Source organism: Oryzias melastigma, linkage group LG2 (genome assembly GCF_002922805.2).
Source record: "Oryzias melastigma strain HK-1 linkage group LG2, ASM292280v2, whole genome shotgun sequence".
Lineage (NCBI taxonomy): Eukaryota > Metazoa > Chordata > Actinopteri > Beloniformes > Adrianichthyidae > Oryzias > Oryzias melastigma.
In genome coordinates this window covers 9182904-9205055 of record NC_050513.1, presented here as the reverse complement: position 1 = coordinate 9205055, position 22152 = coordinate 9182904, and the positions used below count along the sequence as shown (strand labels likewise).

Here is a 22152-nt window from a genome sequence, read left to right as displayed (position 1 = left end):
TGATAAGCCAAAAAGTGAACAAACTAACATTTTAATTTACAAGTGTACGTTACCCACATGTACATTTTACTTTACACTATTAAGTCTTAGGAATAAAGGTTCTACACAGATTTAAAGACGATAAAGCCTCTTTTATGCAGTGGTGTGTTGGGGGGGCGGTGCAAACAAAAAGGACTTAAAAAAACTAAATCCACTGATCAAGAGGGCGGGCTGTGTGGTGGGCCGAAACATGGAGACGGCAGAGGTGGTGGCTGAGCGGAGGATGCTGACCAAGCTGGAGAGCATAATGAGAAACACTGGTCACCCTCTGCATGGAGTGTTTGCCGCCCAAAGGAGCGTCTTCAGCAGCCGCCTGCGCTCTCTACCATGCTCCACTGAAAGGCTCAGGAAGTCCTTCGCACCGAGCGCAATAAGACTTTTCAATGCAGCTGGGAGGGCAAGAGGGGGCGTCTGAACGACTAACTATTTTTATTTATTTATTTATTCGTACAGTAATTTTAACACTTTTAATTGCTTTTAACAGCTCCATAATTTTAGTGCTTTTAATCTAACCTGTTTATAGCTGGTTCTTGCTTTATTTACTTTGAACCTGCCTGTGTGTGTGTTTGGAGCAATGGATGGATTTTTGTAAGTTCCTTCGGGATTAATAAAGTACTCTATCTATCTATCTATCTATCTATCTATCTATCTATCTATCTATCTATCTATCTATCTATCTATCTATCTATCTATCTATCTAAATAAGAAACAGCTTTGACTGAATGTGGTCTTATCTTAAAAGACAATGGGGAAAATGGATCTAAAGATTAACCAGGTGGGTATTTAGATAGACGTGTCCTTTTTATTTTGTTTATTTGATGGTCAGAACTTTTGTAATGCTTCAGGAATTTGTAAAAGTAAAAAACTAAGTGTGAAAAGTTTTGTATTTATTTATGTAAAGAAAATTGTTGATTTTTTTTTTTTATAAATCTCTTTTGGTTGATGGCATGATGCAAAAACACTGCTGTTGTATCTTGTGTTAAAAGAATATCTGCTTCTCAGAAAAATATCATCATAAACAATTCATAAATATATATATATATAAAAAAAAAATAATAAAATAAACTTCCTTGCTTGGCTCGTGCTTGACTGCGGTTCGGCAGCATGTCAGATCAGTTCCTGGAATTTATTCAGTTGAGTTTTCAGCCTACAGTGGGTGTGTTCGTTTTGAGTGACGTCACCGCGCTCCTCGTGCCTGTTCATGCCCGCCTCTCTGTCATAGCGCCGCGTGCCTCTCCCGGGTACACACCTGAAGGCGCAGCGGCTCTGCTCGGAACCCGGACCGGGTCAGGTCGGCTCACGGCTCGGTTCGCCACTCGGATACAGAGACATGGACATAACGGCGCGCGCGTAATTAAAGAACAGGTGAGGAGTTTGCGCGACGTCCACGCGGACAATGGCTCGTGCGTTGTTTTTTTTTTCTGACCCTACAAAATAAAATAACTTTTTGTAAATAAAAACATATTTTCTTTTTTATTATTTTTGACCTATTTGACTACTTTATTTGGCCTTTTGTAACTAAATGTAAATATTTGTGAAGTAATTTTCTTTTAATATTTGTTTTTCTTAGTAATTACGGAATGAGCTTATTGTAAATATTTATCTTAGCAGTCAAAGTAAAGAAAAACTTTCAGCTCAACTTCCTTGTTCACGCCACCTTTATTTGAGTGTGTGCAGGTTTGTTTGCATTGTTTGTGTGTACTCAAATGTGAATAAGTATGGGATGCAGTTTTGTAAGAATGTGTGGGTCCGCACAGACAGATGTGTGTGTGCTTTTTTGGGGGTAAAAATGTGTAAAAGTGAACAGAAATACATATTTTCCCAAGATTTTTAAGGTTTATGCATTTTTTTGTTAACACTCCCTACTTTTAATAGTGTTTCTTTAATAACACCCTTATTTTCTGGTCTGGAACACAATAATATACTTTAATTTTAGTTTAATCTTTGGTACAAAATGGACACATTTCCGTTATGTATCCAAGGAGTAGATTGCACAACTACTTTTCCAACAAAAGAAAAAAAAAAAAAAAAACTTGCATTGAGTGATCGGAGCCACAGCTGCAAACATCTGTCTGTTTGCTGGAATTTATCCGCCATGAAAACCATAAATCATTCAAGAAGCAGCTGCAATCTCCCAACTAATGAGGGCTTTTTATTGAAAAGTGCTGAGTTGTTGCTAAGCTTTTTAGACATTTAGATGAATCCATTATGACCGGCTCAACTAAATTAAAGCAAAAGTTCAATTAATCAGCGCAAAAGTGGAAAACTATAAAGAAAATATTGAATAAATGTAATAGTCAAGTAATAGGCCTTATCTTTTTATGTTTAAATCTTAATTGGAGCAGCAATTTTTCTACTAAATGCAGCCGAGCAACAGAGAAGCCGCCAACGCCCCCCTTCCCGTGTAAAGCATTTGAGTAGTCGTTGTGGTCACGAAAGCATGGTTCGCTATCTCAAAAAGCTTTAGAATCTTTCTGTGGGCTGTTTGTCGTTAGCTGAAATCCTCGGAGAGATGACGCCTGCGCGGTCTGAGTGAGGCAGCGAGGAGTGACACATCTGTGTGGCATAAAAAAAGTGAATTATTCTCGATTCAAATTCCTAGAGTACAAGTCAAGGAAATGCTTTTAGAGCTCCCGTCTGAATCATCAGCTGATGACAGTAGAAAGAGGAACACGTTGGCTTTCACAACCTGACGGTACAGCAGCTTTTCAACTTTTTCCGCCATTTTTTTTTTCATTTCAAAGATATTCAAATCGTATTTCCTTTTGGGAAAACACAGGAGACCGAACAAAGAGTTGCACATAAATTCGTCCATCACTTGCAGTTAGAACTGCTGCAGGAAAGTTGCATGATCATTTTCGTCATAAAAATATTTAAAAATCGAGTTAAAATGTTAAACTAATGGATGTTTTCAATGCCACTTTTTAAAAAATCCTTTGAGTTTCCATTTTTCCTGAAGCTAATAAATGAAAAAAGTGATCCAAATTCCTGCAAAACAAAGAAAACATTTTGGAAAAATGGCTAAGTTAGTCATTTCTGGTCTAATAATGTGTACAAAAAGTTTTATAAGGTTCCAGATGTTCAGATCCTTTTCACTTTTTCACAGAATCCACAACTTCTCTTTTTTCTAGGCTGTTTTCCTTTACTGTCTGCTTTTTAAAGGCGGCGTTGGCTGATATGTTGACATCAAGTACAGATTTTTAGGCAACAAAAATGGAACAGATTCAGTATAACGTATTTTTAGTTGTTTTTTTTTCTGAAAAACAAGAAAATTACTCAAACATTTTGGACATAAAATTAGAGTGTGGTAGTCCAATTAGTTTAGCTTGTTATTTGGGTTATCCATTAACCCGCTTGTGCTATCCTAGGTATGTTGTCGTTAGGAGTGGGGTCATCTGGACCCCACAAGACAGCAGACTGAAATTTTTTTTCAATGATTTTTTATCTCCACTGGTCGAGCTAGAGAAAGTGTGTGTATGTGAGTGTTAGTCTGTGGGTGGAGCAGGCAGTGCAGGCTCTTCCTGGAAAGGGCTGTTTCCCACTTTGTGATGTCACAATGGATTGGAAGGGGATGGTGCTCAGAGAGCAGGGTTTTAAAGGAATACTTAGACATGTGTGAATTGATCAAAATAGCACTTTAATGGTTTTTGTGAAAAATTAACATTATAATAAACTTAAAAGCACAAAAAAGTTGATTTTGAATGATGTAGAGGCCTTTTGGTGTAAATAAAATGTTTCTAACGAAAAGAAAAGCAGCTTTTCATTGGTATGCAACAGTATTAGTATTTACGGAATTAACGTAAATCCATTGGTTCTAAAATAGCATTGCTATGATATGCAACATTTTACAATAGTAGAGGGTTTACAAAATGAATAAATAAACTGATTTGGATGCAGAGAAAAGCACATTTGTATTGATTTGCAACATATTACACTGGAGTTGTTTCTCTAACTAACGTAAACTAAGGGTGCAATGGATTATTCTTACCAATCACTAGCCACGGTTCGGCACACACTAGTACTGCGGATGCCCACCCCAGCGCACGTATTATTTAAAACGATTCGCACCAAATGCAATTTGCTTCGAATCCATGCACTTCGTCTTTGTTTTGAAAAAAGGTCAAAGTTGCTCCTTGACTTTTGTCCAAAAACTTGTCTCAAACTCATCATGGAGGACGCAGATGAGTGATCATTTTTATTTTTATTTTTTTGAAGAGCTGAATAAAGTTGCAATTATTCAAGCTATGGCTTTACGGTAGTAAAGTTGCAAAAATTAAACTACGCCTTTACAGTTGTAAAGTCACTACTATTCAAACTACGGCTTCATGGCACTAGTCACAACTATTCAAGCCACAACGTTATGGTTGTAAAGTCGCAACTATTCAAGTTACAGCTTTACGATAGTTAAGTCGCGACCATTCAATCTACGTTTTTGCAGTACTAAAGTCGCAACTATTCAAGCTACAGCTTTACGATAGTTAAGTTGTAACAATTCAATCTACATTTTTGCGGTACTAAAGTCGCAACTATTCAAGCTACAGCTTTACGATAGTTAAGTTGTGACAATTCAATCTACATTTTTGCGGTACTAAAGTCGCAACTATACAAGGTACAGCTTTACGATAGTTAAGTCGCGACTATTCAATCTGCGTTTTTGCGGTACGAAAGTTGGGACAATTCAAGCTATGGCTTTACGGTAGTAAAGTTGCGACTATTCAAGCTATGGCTCTTCAGTAGTACAGTTGCAACTATGTAAGCTACGGCTCTACGGTACTTAAGTCGTCACTAATTAAGCTATGGCTTTACGGTAGTAAAGTTGCAAATATTCAAGCTACAGCTTTACGGTTATAAAGTCGCGACTGTTCAGGTTATGGACTTAGGATAGTCAAGTTGCGACTATTCAAACTACGGCTTTACGTAAGTAAAGTTGCGACAATTCAAGCTACTGACTTAAGGTACTAAAGTCGCGACTATTTACACTACGGCTTTACGGTATTCAAGTTGCGACTATTCAATCTACGGCTCTACGGTTATAAAGTCGCGACTGTTCAGGTTACGGACTTAGGATAGTAAAGTCCCGACTATTTAAACACGGCTTTACAGTAGTAAAGTCGTGACTATTTAGGCTATGGACTTACGGTAGTCAAGCTACGGCTTTACTGTGGTAAAGTTGCAAATTTTCAAGCTACGGCTTTACGGTAAGAAAGTCGCGACTGTTCAGTTTACTGACTATTGGTAGTCAAGTCGCGACTATTCAAACTACGGCTTTACGTAAGTAAAGTTGCGACAGTTCAAGCTACTGACTTACGGTATTAAAGTCCTGACTATTTACACTATGGCTTTACAGTAGTCAAGTCGCTACCATTCAAGCTGCAGCTTTACTGTAGTAAAGTCGTGAATATTTAAACTACGGCTTTATGGTAGTAAAGTGTTGCATATTGACATGCTGCTCTTTTATAGTAGTTCCAAGAACTTGTCACTGGTGACAGCTTCAGTATTAAAGGGTAACTTGCAGATTGTGTATGACATGTCAGCAATAGTTTAATCTGAAACTGACCAATCAGATCCTAAATAGAGATTATAGTGGACTACAGTAGCAAACATCTCTCCAGCTTCTCTCCATAATAACTTTGTGAATTAGCTCATTTGTTCAATAAAAACATGTCTTTCTTTTTGGTTTACAGGATGGATGCAGAAAACCTCTTGGAGACTCACTTTTGAGATATTTTTTTTTTTTAAAGAAACACACCTCCTGATTACCAGACTCATTACAAGACCATGATGATCCGTGACAAAAATGACACTTGCCACAACAAGCTCCATATCGACCCCAGCCACACCCCAGTGCCCAGTGCCATCATGTTCGCCGCGGGCATCTTTGGGAACGTTTTGGCCCTGATGATCCTGGAGCTGCGGCGACGGCGGGAGGCCAAGAAGGAACTCCAGAAGGGTAGCCCGCTGTTCCACATCCTTATCACTGCGCTGGTGGTGACCGACCTGGCCGGGACTTGCCTGGTCACCCCCATCGTGCAGGTGGCGTACGCTTACAACACCACACTCATCGGGTTGTCGTCCAATAATTCCCACGACCCGACTCCAATGCTGACCACAACTTCTGACAACTCGACTCAGAAGAGAAGTCTAGCCGAAAGTGCCGTGTGCCAATACTTTGGTTTCATGATGACCTTCTTGAGCCTCGCCACATTGTCACTCCTCTTTACTACAGCCTTGGATCGATGCTTCGCCATAGGGTACCCCTACCTGTATAGCCGCCACGTCACCAAGAAATGGGCTTACATCGCAATACCGCTGTTGTTTGTTTTTTCTGCCTTATTTTGCCTGCTTCCATTCATTGAATTTGGTTCATACGTGCAGTACTGCCCCGGCACGTGGTGCTTCATTGACATGAACCCAGAAAGCCCGAGAGACCGAGTCTACGCCAACCTGTACGCCACGCTGATGCTGGTGCTGGTTCTGACCGTCGTGGTGTGCAATGGCTTTGTGATATATCAGCTGTTCAGGATGTACCGGCGCCGCAAAAGACAAGGCTCTATCAATGCGTTGACCAAGAGGTCCAACAGCCAACGCAGGCCGATGTCCATGGCAAAGGAGGTGGAGCACCTCATCTTGATCTTCTTCATGACCATCATCTTCGTGATCTGCACCCTGCCGCTAGTGGTAAGAAGCCAACTTGTTTTATTAGTTCCTTTCAGGAAACTTTTTCTGACTGTAAAGGAATGCTTTTAGTTTGTACCCAGTTTTCCAGACATACAACAAAAATTGGTCCAATTGACACAAAAATGATAGCTAAAGTCACAGTTTTAAAATAAAATTCCCCAAATGTTCTGTTATTTTATATATATATATATATATATATATATATATATATATTCGTTATTCATCAAAAGTAAAACATGTTTTCATCCAGATTTAATGTCATTTCTTTCTTTTATGAGGTGGATTACCAAAGCATGCCATGCATCTACTCCTGTCAAATTTTAGAGCCATTTGTGGCCCACAAATTTGTAATTTCACAACCATAGCCTTGTTTCCTCTGGTCCGGTTTTTTGAACGTTTCCACACGGACCCATCTGCACCTCTTGGAGTCCATTGAAAAGTGGAATAGTTGGGGTGGAGCTGCTTCAGCCACCCATTGATTGGCACAAAATGATGAAGACTTAAGAAAGCGCCATTATAGCACTAATTTAAGCTAATGTTTCTAGGGTTTGTAATCATTTGGGTTTTTGCGGTTTCCTGTTTACTCTTTTGGTCACGAGTCTATATTGAAAATGCCTGCGAACAGCAGCTAGGTCTGGTCTGCGGTGGGACTGCAAACATTCCTTGCCCTCCTTTGGCAACGGTGTAATACAGGTTGAGCTAGCGGCATGCTAGCGGCCTACACCACACATGCGCCGTGGAAACAAACTGCTCATTGGAAGCGAGGCTTAACTGAGTGGAAACGCTCACCAGAATTAAATGGACCGTACTGTACATCATTGAAAGTTTAACCAGGTTGAACTTTGACCAATCAGGGATTCTGATTTGTTAGTGAGGTAAGGATTTGAAGTGCCAACTATTTGAAAATTGGTCATTTAGGAGAAATTAGTAATTGCGGTTTCTTTCATATTTCAGAGCTGTGAAAGAAGCAAAATTCAAGAGATTTGCACCACTTTGACATTTTGTACCAAGCCTCTTTTAATTGTAGGTGGCAGACATGAGTTTGTAAACATTGGCAGAAGAAGAGGTAGAAGCCCCTCCCTGCTTCTCCAGTGTGAACACAAGAATGCACGATCAAATACCCCATGCGAGTGTAGCGTTAATTGGGAAAATTTTTATTTAACTAATGTTTTTTTTTATTATTATTAAAAAAAAAACAAAATTGTATTAATTACTAAAAGGCTAAAGACATTTTCACACCACTGTACTACGGAAAACCTTATTTATTATTTAATTATTTAGTGTTTTTTTTAAGTTTTTCCCATCTTCCTTTTGTTTGGTTTAATAATAATAATAATAATACATTTTATTTGAAGTACCTTTCAAAACACCCAAGGACACTTTACAGTAAAATAGCATTAAAATAATAAAAAAAAATACTTTCACACTGCACTTTTGAGGGTGGGGCAAATCATTTAGACTTCTCATTGTTACAGTTACAGCAGCTGCTTATTTGGAGTAAAAGTATCACCTGAAATAAACTCCTGGCCACACAAAGAAAGAAAAAGTAACAACTAGTTAATAATGTTTTAATATTATAACCCGTACGAAGGCTAGGTATAAAAATGTGGATTTTAGTTCATTATTATTTACATCTTAAATATTTTTTTTATTGATCCAACTGATTTTTTTATTTTTGTGTGCAGAATTCAGTTGGACTGTTTAATAAAAAACAACAGCTTTCAACATGAGGCGTCTCTTTCAGAATAAAAGTCTTAATTTAGTGATGCATTTATGCAGTCAGAGGTTCTTTTGTTATCCCCTGAGCACAAGCGGTAAACATTGTTAAATAAAAATGAAGAAACAGATTAGCAGCTAAGAAGCTTCTATTTGTTCACATATTTCTAAAAATAAAAATGGAATCTCTGTATTTCTCAGAAATTAAGACGAGACAGCTTTGTGGTTATAGATCTTTTGCAGGGATAAATCTATGTGGTAAATGTATAAATGTCACCCAGTGGAGGTTTTTTACCGCCACTCTTTCTGCATCTTGAGAGCGCGCTTGGTTCTGTCGCCAAGCTATCAACAGGAAGTGAAGCAGATCTGTCTCTGAAGGGCACAGGTGTTAGATATGAAGATATGATGTTCGCTGTCGAATTTAGAAATTCAGATAAGTTGCTGTCGGAGAGATACTTGTGCAGCTTTATCAGCGATCAGAAAATCTGAGTTTTTATTTCCCTCACTTTTATTTGCTCTAGAAATGCCATAATTGCTGCGATTACAAGGCCAGTAATAAAGAAACACACTGTAAAATGTTGGTTTAATAATAACTCAGAAATTCCTCACAGTAAAAACAGAAATGTAGATAAAATAAAGATGAGTATATGATTAAAATATGAAAGAAGTTGCACTTACATATAATTATTTAAAAAAAATAAGGAATAATTTTAATTGTTGGGGGAAAAAAATAACGAAAATATAAAAATTGTAGCATTTCTATTATAAGTCGGGATAAATATCATTTATGCAAAAATTTTTATATTTTTTTACTGTATATATCCCAATTTACTACAATTAATTTGTACTTTAGATGTTATTGATAATCTATTTTACTACAAAATTGTTTTTTGAAATTCAAATGCAATTTTTACAATTATTTTATGATACTTGTATTAGTGCTTTGCTCCCATTGTACATAAGCTTTATAGTAAGTTATAGCAATGGATATTCTCCCTAATTAATGCTGGTAACTCCGCCCCTCCCACAGTCAGCCAAATCGTGGTTTTAGCTAAAAAAAAAAAAAAACTATTAATCTATTAAACTAGTTTTATTGTCCAAAGAAATTGCATACTGTAATGTGCATGAAGTGATTTTAACGAGTTATGAAGGCTGATATAAGGAAAAATTATTCTTCCAAATTAGGTAATGATGCTGGTAACTCCGCCCCTCCCACAGTCAGCCGAATTGTGGTTTTAGCTAAAAAATAATTAAAAGTTTATTCTTCCATTCAAATAGTTTTATTGACCTAAGAAATTGTTTTTAAAGTGGTTTTAAAGCCTTATGAGGACGGAAATTAGCCGATAAAGCTGGTAACTCAGCCCCTCCTACGCTAAGATCAATTATTGTGCTTTTACCTGAAGTTTAAGGGAAAATATTAAACTTTTCTATTAAATTAATTTCATTGTTGCTACTCAAATTTACCCTCATATTGAATGACGTGTTTTTCTATAATAATAAACTTAAATACAACAAAAAATGTAGCTATTTTTATAGTTTCACTTTGAATTTGTGTCGTTTTTCCTGCGTTTTTACATGATTCTAAAATAAAGCACACCATTTGAGGGCTTCAAACCAATTTTTTTAGGGATGATAAATAAAATGTGGATATTATTTTTGCATATTTGGAAGTATTATTCCATTTCTGGATGCATTAAGTGTCTAATTGCGTACATTTTTGGGAAAATCTCTATAGTATCGAGTCCCCACGAACTGAAAAATTGTATAAACATCTGCAAACTTACTGTTGGGTTTGAAGCTCAAAACACGAGAAGGGAAGTTGTAGCACACAAAAATAAAGAACAGGCAGTTTCTAAAGAGAAGTTGTCATGTCTCCTCCCTGTCAGGAGATAAACTTCAGAATGTGATCAGTAATGTCATCAGGAAACGGTCTGGATCGAGCTCCTAATGAGAGGATGAGGGTATCTGGCTCCGTAATCGCCCTCATGAATCACACGTTGCGTCACATTTATGACTTTTGACTTCTCAAGATGGACCGGCTAATCGTTGACTCTGGCCGTGCAGATGAAAACCTTATTACGAGGCAAAGGATTTATTAGGAAAACAATGCTTATTCACTTTACGACCACATTTAACATCCTGAGTTCTGTCTTCTGTCGAAAAGTGGTTCATTATTCTGACATTAAGTGGTTCAGCTTAAAGTTCTTCAAGCAAGATGATATGTTCTTCTTAGTGTGGTTTGTTGTTCTTAGCCATAAATAGAAAAATGAAGTAAAGTCGCAAACGCAGTGCACACAAACTAGACTAAGTTAGGCAGCTTGTTTCAACTAAAAAAAAAGTTGGATTCTTTTAATTTATAGTTAATAAAACATAGCTTCTGCAGGGTTTTTTTCTTACTAAAAGCACAAAAGGATGTTTATATGTAGGTCTAAAGGAAACAGGCGTTCCAAAACTAGAAAGAAAACAGGATAAAACCAAAATTATACGGGATCTAAAAGCAGAAAATGATTAAGATTAAAGCAATTATTCGTGTTTATTTCCAGTTGTAGCAAATACAACAATCCCTAAAATAAATACACAAACAAACAAGCAATAAAAATAATAAAAATAATATTATAAAGTGGGAAAACAAAGCACTCTCACTTAAAAGATCAAAATATACTGTAAAAAGTGAAACGTTGGATCAATTAACAAAAGCTCTGTACACGTTTTAAGTAAAAAATCTTTTTTCATCAAATAAAAATTTTTAGTTGATGTTTCATTTAACTTAAACATTTAATCTGATGAAAAATTAACATATTAAAATATAAAAATTGCTTTTGTTAATTGATCCAATGTTTCACTTTTTAAAGTGTAGGATTAAAAAAAATGTAATTTACGATAGTTTACAAAATGCAATTAAGGGCAGACTAAAAAAAGAGTAATGTTTTTGCAAACTAAACTAAACAAACCTAATAAGAAACGTTCAAATCAAATGTAGTCCAGATTATTAGAATGAGGTGCAACTATTGTAATAAATTAGGATTTGTGAAAATTTGTGTGCAACTAATTATTTCAGCGTTTGTTAACTTTGTTTTTGGTGTACCGTATTTTTTGGACTTAAGGTCGCATAAAGCAAAATAAAGAAGAAAAAAATATATAGTAATCACACTGGAGTAAAAGTCACACTTTTGGGGGAAATTTCTTTAAAAAAAAATATGGGAAAAAAAGCAAAAATAAAATAAACGCATACTTCAAAACTATAATCGTTTTTACCGTACGGTAACGGTATCTAGTATATTAGCGCAACATACGAACAGTTATTCTGATAACCATAGCATAAAGAGCATGCTAACATGTCAACAAAAATCTCTGTATAAATAAATAAATCCATTGAATTCTTTATACTTTGTGTCTTTGAACAACTCCGCCAAAGATTTTGCTTCTTCTTCTGTTTCTGTCAGCAGCAGATCCTGATACACACACATACAGTTCCCTCTAGTGGCTGTTAGTGAGAAAACACAAACACTTTAGTCTATTTTTTTTAATTGCATATAACATAGGTTGCACCTGTAGCTAAACTATCAGAAAAAAAATAAGTGTGACTTATTTGCCAAAAAAATGTAGGCGATTCCTCATATACAGAGCAAAAATCTGATTATGTGCCTTTAAAAATGTTTGCAAAAACCTTGATTTTTACTTTGAAAAAAGTCCTTTTAGAAGAACATTTTAAAATGGGGCTAAATAAAGAAGATATTACTGTGTTAACATCTTTTTTTAAATGAACAAGTTACACATACTCACTAAGTTAGAAAATGATGTATACTCTTATTGTGTATTTTTATGTAAAATATGTACTTTTTTGTATAATTATTCGTTACATATTTTTAGTTAATTTAGATTTTTTTCTTAATGCTGCGTTGAATTTCTGATCAAATATGAGTTAGTGAGGTGTCACTTTTTCTGAATACATGTTTTTTTTTTTACCTTTATTTGGTCATCATCAGCCTTCCATACAAATGCTACTAAATGGAAGGCAGCAACTTTAGAACTTTCAGAATGAGATCTGTGTGTAAACAACCACATTTTCAGGGATTAATGAAGCTTCTATTGAAAATGTGCAATTATGGGACATTTTTTCTTTAAAATTAAACTCAACTTTTCCAACAAACCATTTAACAGTATAACAAGTTGACCTGAAGGTGACTCATTCTGTGGTGAAAGTCAGTCTGGAGTGTTTGTTAACACAACGTTTAAACCGAGACAAACATCCTGTCTGTCTGAGAAGAGGGAGCTGCACCAGAAAACACAGCTATAAAACCTTAACCTGAGAGATTATTTCACAGCAGCTCTTTACAAATGTGCAGCCACTACAGATTTTTTGCGCATTAGCTCACGGTTTTACCAAAGAGCACCAACCGTGACAGAAAAGTACCATCTGTGCAATAAAAAGTTGTAGAAATGCATAAAAAAAAGCCGATTTAGCATTAAAACAGCAAAAATAAAATCCGATTTTGACAGTTTGATGCTTCTTTTTTGTTAAAAAATCATTTGAGTTATGACAAATATGCTGACACAGCTCAGAAAAGTCTGACTGCATCAAAAGAATTTCAACCCGCAACCCTCGGCCACCAAATTGCCCTCCCAGTGAGACTAATCTGTGTGATTGCGCAGCTCTTTAAGAGTCGCTTCGGACACGAAATGTGAAATCGATCAGTTTTATTTCTTTTCCCGGCGGCGTGTGACGCTCCGCCTCTAAGTGTAGACGGCAGTAATGGACCAAAGTGGCATCTGAAGAGCTGCTGCTTCTCAGCTGCGCCTCCAAAATGCAGAGCAGTGACCTTGAGCAGACCAGAGGCAACCAAACTCTGGGTCCCATCTCATTCGTCTGCACTCACAGAGAGACTCGTGGCTGTAGAGAACAGATGCTGCCTGGCTGGAGAGAACGTGATGGGGTAGAGGGCATCAGTTTTGAAATAAAATCATGTAAAAACGCAAAAAATGAAGAATATGGGAGGTCAAAGTAGGTCAAATCTGCAAGAAGAAACCAATTTACTGTACTAACATACCTTCTTAATCCAAAACTCCAGATAAAATCTAAAAAAAATCTTTATGTTGCCTTTTATTGTTCGTTTCAGCTTGTAACAGTTATCTTAAGCATTTCACCTTAAATCCCTTTATTTCCGATGTAAAATCAGAAATAAGTTATGATCTTGTTGGTATTAAACATCCAATGAACAAAATTAGAAGTACTCATTTATTTGAAAGGATTTCAGCTAAGAAGATTTTAGTAGTGAACTTATGTTGCAGTTGGGTGCCGTGTTGGTCCTTTTTAAGGTACCCCCCCCCCCGCGCCCCAAGCTTCGACTGGGGCTGGTTAGGCAATCGCAGCACAGGCAAAATTGTTGGTTCTGTCAAACTTGAGTTATTTTATTCATGGTTTCAATTATTACCTTTTTTTTAACACATTTTTACACAAAAAATATGTGGTGTGATAAGCTGTTCAAAAAAAATCATTGCAATTTGGAGTCCCCTCCAGCAGTTGGCACCCTAGGCGGACGCCTAGGTTGCTTTTACCCAGGGCCGGGCTTGTATTGAAGTTTTTTTTTACAAGTCTATCGACTGGTGTTGGTAGCGTCAAGTTCAGTAACACTTTTGACATAACGTAGCCCAGCGTAACATAGCATAACATAACATAGCATTCAGTGACGTGCGGTGAGGTTCACGGCTGGTGAGGCACTGACGTCATAAGTCAGATTTACAAACTTTACGAAGGGGCTGATCCCCCATAATTTTAGAAATATTAAATAAATATTTATATAAATAAATAAAATAAATAAATAACTTGAAAGTTTCATTTGATCCTTATTTGACCCCCTAGTTTTCCTTTAGGGCTGCGAATTAATTGTAATTTCCAGAAACGATTTGATTCTATGCCGATTTTACACATTTATACACATTTGTTTAGAAATACATTAATAATCGACTATATAATTTGAATATGTTTATATTAATCTGATACAGTTCACATATTGTTAAATTTATTAGTGAAATATTGAGATTGTTAACAGCATACCGTGATATATAGATTCTCTAAAGGAGAAGTTCTAACTAAAATGTTCAGATCATTAACATTGTAAACAGTTCTGCTTCTCCTGGAGGGCGTTTCAGTTTGGCCACTAGGTGGCGATCGCACTGTAGAAGTACACTTTATTCAAGAAGACATCCTATAGGGAATTCCATTAAGCGTTAACATCAAGCTAGCGGACTTTAGCTTTATGTGCTAAATCAATTTATATCTTTTGTGAATGGATTCTGATCTATTAAGCTTAAATCGTTTCATATTGAATAATCGATTTTTTTCAACACAGCCCTATTTTCCTCTGCGCCTCATTCTATTCGACATGGCTTAAACATAAGTCAGCTTCTTTTGCCTCAAAATCGGGGTTTGTTTTTCCTAAAGCTTTTGCTCCTGGTGGGAAACAAACTCCTTCACCAGTTATCCAGATGTTTCCATTGGTCATGGACGTCCTTTTTTTGAGTTAAAGAAGTCATTTCTCATGCAGACTTGGTCTCACTTACGTCTCCGATGCTGATCTCTTCTTGTGGAAGCAGCAAACGCATTAACCTGCATGACATTGGTAAATGTTTCAGCTCATCGCCCGGAAGAATGATGAGGGAAAAGCTTTTTGCAATATTTCATTCGGAGATGGTTCTGGTCTTCAACAATCCATCTCGGCTCTAACACAATTTTCTTTATGATCCACGTATGGATTTAAATGATGTTTCTCATCAGTAAATGTTTTCTTACTCTGATATTTCCGTATGATTTATGTGGCTAGAATTTCAAAAATATGTGGTAAAACTTTCTAATTTTAAAGCCAGCTCCTTCTCTTACATGATTAAATATTCTTAAATATTCATTAAAAGTTTGATAATTACTCGGTAATGACCCTGAGGTTGCAGAAACATGCGACTACAAATGCATAATTTATCAAGAGCTTTATATAAATTCTCTTGGTGGTCCAAGTAAGTGATACGTGAGTCCACACACACAAACACACATGGCGAGATCATATTACAATTTTTCTGCCAGCATGAAACTGTAGCGTGATGCGCCTCCAGGACATTAAATATTAAAAAAGGCCAGACTTTTGCACCGAGAGTGGAGACGAGAACAGAATTTATAATTTTAGTTTTTGTTGAGGGGTCAATTTCTATCCGTTTTCTTGGATTTGACCAGTCTAAAGAGTGTGAGGCCTCACAGACTCTTCACATTAAGGCTTTTATTGCACTTCCTGAGAGAAAAACCGTCTGGCAGTGGGAGTCGCCTTTCAGAGCCCATCCTGGTGAAACAAAAACAGAACATTTTATCTGATATTTTGGTTCTGAAGTAGATACAATCTTTGCTCATCCAAATAAAAAAAACAGCTTACTCTGTTTGAACGTAAAATAAAAGCAGGATGGAAATTACAGAATCATGCTGTAAAAATGAAAATAAAAAAGTTTCCGATGGGATTTAACTGCACATTGTTCACCTGCGGGCCCTCAGAGAGCGAGTCACAGCTTCCACAGATTGTACAGAGCAGCGGGTTCCCAAGCTCCTGAGCATCAGCCGAGGCGGAGGGGGGGTGGGGGGGGGGTTAACCGCCTCTGGTTCCATCCCATAAATGCCTGAGAATGAGGGGAGGCTAATGAAGGAAATCTGCAAGTTGTTCTCTGAGTTGTTTGTGAAGCAGCTTTAGTGAAAAAAGGTCACATGTTTTACAATGTAAAGTGAATAAAAAATGACAAACTACAAATTTCAAGTGTTTCTTTTACTTTCTTTTTTATTCCATCAGTGGAGGATGTACACAACTGGTTAAACTTCAAGTCAATAAACCCATAAAACCCTTTGGTTCATATTTAAAGACACCTATCTCATTAGCATGAAAGCTAATAAAAACCCATTATATATTTAACTTCATCCATGGTTTTTTTGCCCTGTAGTTCATCATCTTTCCACTAGGGGCAGTAACAGGGTGTTTCCTGCTCATTTCAAAATGGCTGCCTACATAAAATCTCAAAAACACTTTTGGTGGGAATATGTTTAGCTAATTTTCAAAACTTTTTAAATGACTATTTGCGGTATTAAAATAAAGTAAAATACATTGATAGTTATTTTTAATGGAGTTGCACCATATTTAAAATTTTTGTATCAAACTTGAGACAGTGGGTTAATAAGGTGCTTTTTTTTCTTAAACTCTCATGTCTGTTTTTTTTTATTATATTTTATTTTAATTGTATTTTATTTCTGTTATAATTGTTTTAACTGTATTTTATTTTCTTGTCTTGCTGCCTTTTGGCCCAGGTCTCCTTTGAAAAAAGATCTAACCTCAATTAGATTTCCAGTTAAAATAAAGGTTAAATAAAATAAAAATTTATATTTTAGCATCTTGAATTAAAATTTTTGTAAGCAAAAACTTACTATCACCCAATGTATCATAATTTAAACTATCATAAAAATTACCATAAAAAATTATCGCAACATTTTTTTGTAAACTTCAAAGGATTTAAAAACATCTTAGTTAAAAATAAACAATTTTTCAACAATTTTTTTTATGTAGTAGACTTTGCTAAGTTAATTTTGACTATTTGTATCAAACTTGATACATGATTTTCTGAGACTCCTATCTCATTAGCTTAAAGACCCATATAACTTGGTCCATATTTTCTCATGTAGTTCATCATCATTCCACTAGGGGCAGTAAAAGGGCGTTTCCTGCTCATTTCAAGATGGCTGCCTCCACGAAATCTCAAAAACAGTTTTGGCGGGAAAACGTTATGGTAATTTTCAAAACTTTATGGTAAGAATAGCTCATGAATTGCTATTCTTTTTTTAAAACAACTATTTGTTGCATGGAAAGGATGCAAAATTATCTTATATTTTATTTTTTATAATACAGTTACACTGTATTAAAAATATGTGGGTTGAATTGGTGACCGTGGGGAAAAGGGGCTTTTTTAAAACACTCGTCTATATTTTAGCACCTGAAATTAACATTGCTGTAAACAAAAACTTGCCAAATCACCCAATGTTTTATAATTGATACTATCTATATCTAATAAAAAATAAACTTTAAACTTTTTTTTGTTTCATTAAAAGACATATTAATGCCCCAAAACCTGTATTTTTTTTTCAATTCTTTAATAGTGGGCTTATCAGGGGTAAGTAAAATAAAAAAAAAGTTATTAAAATAATAATGTCTCCGCATAAGACAAGTAATTACAGCAAAGTGATTACTTGGGTTTTATTTTAAAGAAAATATTTAAGAAAAATTGAGTTCAAAACTGGCTGTAAATGTTTGTCAACAAGAACCTGAAACATTTGGATCTTCACCTTTTTCTAAGCAGGTTTCTTGATCATTTCAACCCATTTGGGGATTACCTCGTCTGTTAACGGGTCATGCTATCTTTGAAGTCACCATAACATTCGTTTTGTCTTCTCTCTGTTGCAGATCCGGGTCTACATCAACTCTTTATCCAAAGACAAGGAATCTCACATCTTGGACTTGACCGGGCTCCGCTTCATCTCCATCAACTCCATCATCGACCCCTGGGTCTTCATCCTCCTCTCGCCCAACGTGGTTCACTTTTTCCTCTTTTCCGTCTGCCACGCCCCCTTCGGAAGCTCCAGGGATTCTGTTTGTAAATCGTCGTTGGTTAAGGAAAACTCTATAGTGAATGTAGAACTGGCCAACACACGGCTGTGTGCCGAGCATTTTTCTTCACGGGAAAATGCTTGAACTGGAGTAAACCCTTTTTTTGTTATTTATATTTATTGGCAACAGGAGTGGAAAGGCAAATTCCCACTCCGGGAAGGTTTGATGGTCTGCAGCAACCATGTGGTTGGAGTTTCCGGTTGATACCTCCGTCTGTTCTCAGAGATTTTCTTTAATTCACCGTTTCGCTGCTAGGATTGAAGGTCATGGGCTTCAAGGAGCAGGACTCTGGTTTATGACAGTATTAGACAAAGATCTGACAAAAAAGACACCATTCAATTGGAAAAATGCTTCTTCGCAAACAGGTTTCTTTGGAAAACTATCCTTAAAACAAAGGTGGAGATCATCAAAATGAATTGAGACCTGCTGGTTGAGTACAGACCTTATTTCACTGTAAAGGAATTTGATCTCCTGTAAGACAACAGTGAGTTTAACTTAGGACTTGCCAAACCACTTTGAGTGAGTGACACTCATTTGGGAGATTACAGGTTTGGTTTCAAGCTTTTGTACATCCTAGAGTGTCCCTGACAAAGGCAATAAGGGGTAAGTAGACTTCAGGAGACTCTTAGATTTTGTGCCCCAAAGGAAAAGTGTCATAGAAGTAGAATATCGTCAATCAGTCTACTAAACCGTACTGAAGCTCCTAGAAATTGGGTTTAAGCCATAGTGGGGATAGAAATGTACGAGTCCTGCAGATTTATAGGTTGTCCCGGCCCATGGAGGGTTGTAGAGAGAAAAATCTGTCTCTGTTTCGTGTGACTCTTACGGCCACCTCAAGGAATTTCATGGTAATGGAATCTCTACATACTTACGACGTGTGGGTGATGTTGTCATATGGTGCCCCTATGCCACACTAGTCATTAGTAAGGTACAGGTACCGGCCACTTGCATGAACGTCCGTAAGACACCCGTATTAAACCCACACAAACTACACTTGGTCTAATTTCCTCATTTCTAACAGACTGAATGCAAGGAGTGTACACTTATCACGTGAGCCTCTTAATTAATAAATTCGTAAGAAAAGGTCGCCATCTTGCCTAGTGTATAGTTGTTCACTATGACCAATTGGCCGCAGCATGCCCATAGGAAAAAATGCACATTTCACTTTACAAGCTCACCAAAGCCTCATTTACACTGAGCGGTCCGGTATGACCCATTTTTTTTGAGTGTTTCCATTGTAAAATAGACCCATTAAACAGAACCTCTTGGGGGCTCCCATTCAAAAGTGGTACGGAGCAAAGCCGCTGTAGCCGCCCGTCGATTGGTAGAAAGCGAGGATTTTGTTAGAAATATAGCGCTCATTTAAGCTAACGTTTCCAACGTTTGTAAGCATTTTATCACAGCATTCTTCTTAGCAGCCCACAATCTTCTTTCAAACAACATTAAATTCCTGTAATACACGATGTAAGTAAAGCAATAAAAATACGCTCACCAGAATTAACTGGACTGTTCAGTGCAAACGAGGCTCAAGTGATCTATGAACTTGTTACGTAACAACTGGGTCCCATACAGGTTTGGCCAATTTGTCGCCCCCGAACAGTTCATATCTAGGCGTACGGGCAGTTGCAATGTTCACACTGATCAGTTTGGGAAGTGTGAAAGCTTTGAAGTGGTATGAACCGATCAAGCCAGCCAAGTTCTAACGGAAAACAAGGGTCTCCTATATTTGCAAGTGACCCTTGGTGTGGTTTACTATCATCTAAATGCTAGAGTAAAGTGAGTGTTGTTAAAACCCTGAAGTTAAAAAAAGGAAAATAAAGTTGCTCCAATAATGACACAGTTGGAGAAAGTCTCATGATCCAATCAGGAGGTGAAGTCGAGTGAAGGATAGTTGCTCGTTTGAGGCAACACCTCACCTTTTTGTCACTTTTTCAGACTTTTAAGTTCACCTATGACTCCCCACGGCAGACCATCAACACTTAAGGCAGCTCTTTATTTTGTGTATAAATGGTCAATGTGAAAGTGTTCTGTAGAAGTTGCAGAATAGAAACCATAGTGCTCCTAGTTAGTTTCGCTTGTATTCCATGTGCAAAAGCATGATAGAACCTTAAAGAAAACGTGGCTTAATGAAGAATTTTTTTTTTTTTAAAATGCCTTTATTGTTGTGCTATTGTCTTAATTGCAGACTTTTCAGGAAAAGTTACCGCCTTCATCTGTCTTAAAAAAAGTTATTTGGGACAAAAATAGCATATAAGGCCCTACTTAAAACTGAAGTGCCACTTGACCTCCATGGACTTTACAATGGATCATCTTGAAACGCTCATGTGAGTTTCCAAAGCATAAAAAAGGCTCCAAATGGAAAATATGATCGCATAAGTCTGTAAAATCCTCATTTTTTTGGTCAAAGAGCCAATAAAAAAAAAAATAATGCTTATAGCAGAAGATCGACCAGATGCACCAACGTCTTAATGTGTTGCCACCGTGACACATCATCACATGATTATATCAACTGGAAGTACTTAGGCAACTACCCAGATTCCAGCATAAGCAGAAGAATGTGCCTTCCTACTGCTTTAGCACTAATGGGTAACAGTGGTAGAAGCTCTTTCCTTCTAAACATGTTCCAACAGGGTCCAGAGTGTGGCAATAAAATGAGTTGTAACCCATCGTTAGGGGTTCTGAGGGCATAGATCCAAAAAATAATAATTAAAATAAATCTTTGCAGGAAGCTTAAATTGGTATTTGTAATAAGAAAGTGGTCTTAAAGGTTAGTAAGTGGTAAAAAAAAAGTGTAAATAAGTATTTATAAGATTTTTAATGTTTTGTGCCGATTCCAAATGTGTTTTTCTGCTTTCCTGTGTGTCTTTTTTTTACTTTTTTTTGTATGTTTGCATGTGCCAGCTAGCTCAATGTGGTATGTGAGTATATGTGAAAAAATAAATGTATGTTGAAGAAATGGATGTAAACCAGAGTTATGTCTGATACTCTCTAAGTACTGTAAACTAAACTGAATGCACTGAAAGATCCCGCTCTGATGCTAATGTAAATAAAAACCCTGCGTAGCTAATATTCCGTCTGACCAGCTTTGTTACATTACGTCAAAGCACTTTTTCTGTGTCTGCATGTCTGTAAAATTGAAAGTTCTGATGTTGGAGGACATGTATAAAGAAGATTAAGCTCAAAATTGCCTTTTTGAGTATTTCTTTATTTAAAACCTTGTAAAAATTGAAAAAATGCCTTGTCATCAGTGACTGGCAAACAGACCACACCCTCTTCCGTGAAGCTACTCACTAAGAAATCCTTGAGAAGTGGGTTGCACAAGATCGCATTTGTGGCATATTTCCAATTGAATCGGGATTGGATGAGCAACGAAGTAGCTGGATGTCATGGTTTTACCCTTCTCAAAAATGTTAGTTGGCGGACAAGCACAAGAGGGAAGGACACATCAGAAAAATTATACTCAGGCGTCACCCGAGGTAATAGCTGATCCCAACTGAAACTTAATATCTTAAACTTAAAATGGATCCCGGACGAGCCTCTAAAATAAATCCCGGACAAGCCCCTAAAATAGATCCCAGACGAGTCCCTAAAACAGATCCCGGACGAGCCCCTAAAATAGATCCTGGACAAGCCCCTAAAATAGAAACTAGAAAAGCCCCTAAAACAGATCCCCGATGAGCCTCTAAAATAAAACCCAGACAAGCCCCTAAAATAGATCCTGGACGAGCCCCTAAACTAGATCCCGGATGAGCCCTTAAAATGGGTCCCGGACAAGCCTCTAAAATAGATCCCAGATGAGTCCCTAAATTAGATCCCTGAAGAGCCCCCTAAATAGATCCCAGACGAGCCTCTAAAATTAATCCCAGATGAGACCCTAAAAATAGATCCCCGACGAGCCCCTGAAATGGGTTCCAGACAAGCACATAAAATGGATCCCGGATGAGCCCCTAAAATGGATCCTGGATGAGCCCCTAAGATGGAGCCCAGATGAGCCCCTAAAATGGATCCTGGATGAGCCCCTAAAATGGATCCTGGATGA

General features: G+C 37.0%; 1 protein-coding gene across 1 annotated transcript; it reads left to right on the top strand.

The window, feature by feature from the left end:
- The first annotated feature begins 748 nt into the window (after positions 1–748).
- Positions 749–20619, top strand: ptger2a (prostaglandin E receptor 2a (subtype EP2)). Its single transcript, XM_024294607.2, has 3 exons — positions 749–1404; positions 5724–6717; positions 17910–20619. Exons 2-3 carry the CDS (start codon positions 5818–5820, stop codon positions 18195–18197), a joined length of 1188 nt encoding a protein of 395 aa, XP_024150375.1. The 5' UTR covers positions 749–1404; positions 5724–5817; the 3' UTR covers positions 18198–20619.
- Positions 20620–22152: the final 1533 nt, after the last annotated feature.

Excerpts from the sequence above, each read along its gene's own strand:
- ptger2a (XM_024294607.2), top strand. The coding sequence starts at position 5,818 with ATGATGATCCGTGACAAAAATGACACTTGCCACAACAAGCTCCATATC. Across the intron at positions 6,718-17,909 it reads TCTGCACCCTGCCGCTAGTG|ATCCGGGTCTACATCAACTC; the intron begins GTAAGAAGCCAA and ends TCTCTGTTGCAG.